Genomic DNA, 2709 nt, shown 5'->3' with positions numbered 1-2709 from the left:
TCTTTTGGTTTCCATCCTTTTCAGGGGTTGTGATGTTTTGTTCTTTAATTTTAACGATCTGACCCTCAACGACGTTCCACTTCTCCTCAAGCCACGTTTTGAGGGACTCGAGCAACTCGGCCTTGGATCTTTCTACCTCCAGAAGCTTCTTCAACTTTTCGTTCTCAACCTCCACCATTTTTTTCGCCTTAAGTGTGCTTTCGTTCTGTATTTCCGTGTCGATGTTGTTTTTCCTAAGAATTTTGTTTTGAGAGATTGCAATCTCACAGAGTCGTTCCGACTGTTCAATCTTCTTTTGAGAGATGTCGAGTTGTTTTTTCAAATTCTGGTTCTCAGCGAGGAGATCAGAAATTCTATAATTTTGAGAGATGATGTGAAGTTGAATATTTGTGAATAAAGTGGTTAATTCTGAAGAATTGTCCTTCGCCATTTGTTCTGTAAAATTGAATCAAAGATGTAAAATTTAAAAACAAAAAAACTCAATTATCGATGACGTCAAAGGATTGCATTTCTAATTTATGTTTTTATATGTTTTTTGGTTTTATTGTTGTTAAACATATTATTAATAATAATAAATGATATTTAGAAATAAAATATATTTTTGTTGTTATTTTAACTTGATTTTTATAATAAAATTTTTGAACAAGAAAATAAAAAATGACTTTTTTTGACGCATTTCATCCCAAAAATGCGTTTTTATTTATTATTATTCATTTGTACTATTAACAAACAATATTTTTACTATAATTCTTTACATCATTAAAACAATGATGAGTGCTTGCATCATCAACAAAACTAAAATAATATTAACAATTAATAATTAATTATAATAAAAATAGAACAATAACATAAAAAAACATGAAGAATCCAAAAAAAAACAAACTCATTCAAAACATTAATAGATTTATAATTTTTCTCACTAAAAAAAAAATCTGTTAATTATTAACAAACAAAAAATCTCGAAAAGCACATAAAAGTTGAAGACTAACAGAAGTCAATCACGAAAACTTTTTTTTCATTTTATGATTTTCATTTTCGTTTTGTATTTATTAGAATCGGCGACGTCGCTTTCCGACGCTTCGAAAGGAGTTAAAGAGATTATAAAAAATGGAAAGAGCAAAAGTAATGGGTTAAAAGAGACAAAAATCCTGAAGAGGTACATAAAAGCCAAGAAGTGTATTGACAAACTTTCCACCAAATCAACGAAACGAATTCAAGACGGGCAAAAGGCAAGTAAGAAAATGAGTAAAAAAGCCAAAAAGATATTGAAAACACTTGACAAACAACAACGGAAAATGCCGTTTTGGACGAAACCTCCTGGCAAGGCGGGTGGCGTTAAAAGTTTCTTAGACAAGTTCAAACTCCCGTTTTAATTATTTGAGTGTTTGTTATTCATTTATACCGTTAGTGACAGAAGTACGTCGAGAGGAGACAACAAGAAACAAATAATATGATTCGATTTGAATAATGTGTACATGTTGACGAAGTGCTCGACAACGTCATAGAGTGTTGTACCGAGCAGTACAAGCATAGTCGTCAGAACGATAAACAAATTTTTGACATCGGAATAGAGTGTGAACTTGTCCACTACCAGTGTGATATTTTTGACGATGGGATAGATCACGCAGAATGGGAAGACATACACAACGCGGAGTACTACACCCGCCAGAATTAGTGTTAAGAATACCACAATCCTCGACGACGCGTTTTCAACGCAAAATTGAATATTCTTGACCACCTCCAATATGTCTAAAAGGAGAATGAAAACCACGGCAACCCTCCCATAATTGATTAACACGGAATATGTTAGAAATATCGACTTTAATAAATGGTACGACACGTCTTGATATTTTGTGAACGACGTCACAAATTGGAAGACTAAACTGTGCGTGCAATGCCCCAACTGGAAACAAATGAAAAAGATGAACGTTGGTGAGTATGTTACGTTTGGGAAGTTTTGGAAGAACAACTTTGGCGCAAATTGTTTGCCAAAGAGTTGGATAGGGAACCAGTCTTCGAGAGAAAAGACGTGAAGGCTGAATGGGATTAACAAAAAGTTGACGGTCGTGTCGAACAGGGCGTTAGACAGTAAGTGCCCGCGTTCGCGTCTTTTCTTTTTCGGAATGTCGAAGGGGAGGACTTTATTGAATAAAGGCCGGAGGATGATATACTCCACGATGATCCGACATGATGAGATCATACAAAAAGGTATCAAAGCTTTTTTGAAGTCGTTGAGTGTGTTCTCGTCATTCTTTTGGAGAAAGAAGAGAGGAAAGTAGATGAGGATCAATGGGAACATTAATATCTCTTTCAAATTCATTTTCGACTTTGGTGGCTCCCCACCAACTGTAGTTTCATCTCCGGAAATGGAGTTTTCAGGGTATATAAATGCCACAGACCTCTCAATCTCCATCAAGATTATATCTCGTCTTTTCAAGTTTTTGTTTTGAGTAAAAATTGTTGGTTTTTTCTATGGTTCTTTTAATTGTTTTTTAATAATTCAGTTCTAGTAAATTCTTTGAATTATCTAATTATTATAAAAAACTATTACGTTAAAGTGATTCAACAATTAGAATAACAAATGATAAATTATAATTAACTTATTAGTATAAATACAAAACCATAAATATAAATAAATATATTAATATAAGTAATATGTTTTTTTGTAAAAATAAAAACTCCCGAAATAGTCACACACAAAAATAGTAA

The 2709-nt window shown here is 32.9% G+C and overlaps 2 protein-coding genes across 2 annotated transcripts; both read right to left on the bottom strand.

Annotated features, from left to right (window-relative positions):
* EIN_130870 (hypothetical protein) lies at positions 1-430 on the bottom strand (the record flags this gene model as incomplete). Its single annotated transcript, XM_004261041.1, has 1 exon — positions 1-430. A coding segment is annotated over one exon (430 nt), but the record flags the coding sequence as incomplete, so codon positions are not given.
* Positions 431-1396: 966 nt separating this feature from the next.
* EIN_130860 (hypothetical protein) lies at positions 1397-2624 on the bottom strand (the record flags this gene model as incomplete). The annotated part of the gene is made up of 2 exons (XM_004261040.1): positions 1397-2470; positions 2622-2624. The coding sequence occupies 2 exons, from the start codon at positions 2622-2624 to the stop codon at positions 1397-1399; spliced, it is 1077 nt and encodes a 358-aa protein (XP_004261088.1).
* Positions 2625-2709: the final 85 nt, after the last annotated feature.

Source organism: Entamoeba invadens, assembly GCF_000330505.1.
Source record: "Entamoeba invadens IP1 unplaced genomic scaffold scaff_1105074724651, whole genome shotgun sequence".
Taxonomy (NCBI): Eukaryota; Evosea; order Mastigamoebida; family Endamoebidae; genus Entamoeba; species Entamoeba invadens.
Note: the sequence above shows the minus strand (reverse complement) of the source record. Positions and strands in the feature narration are given on the sequence as shown.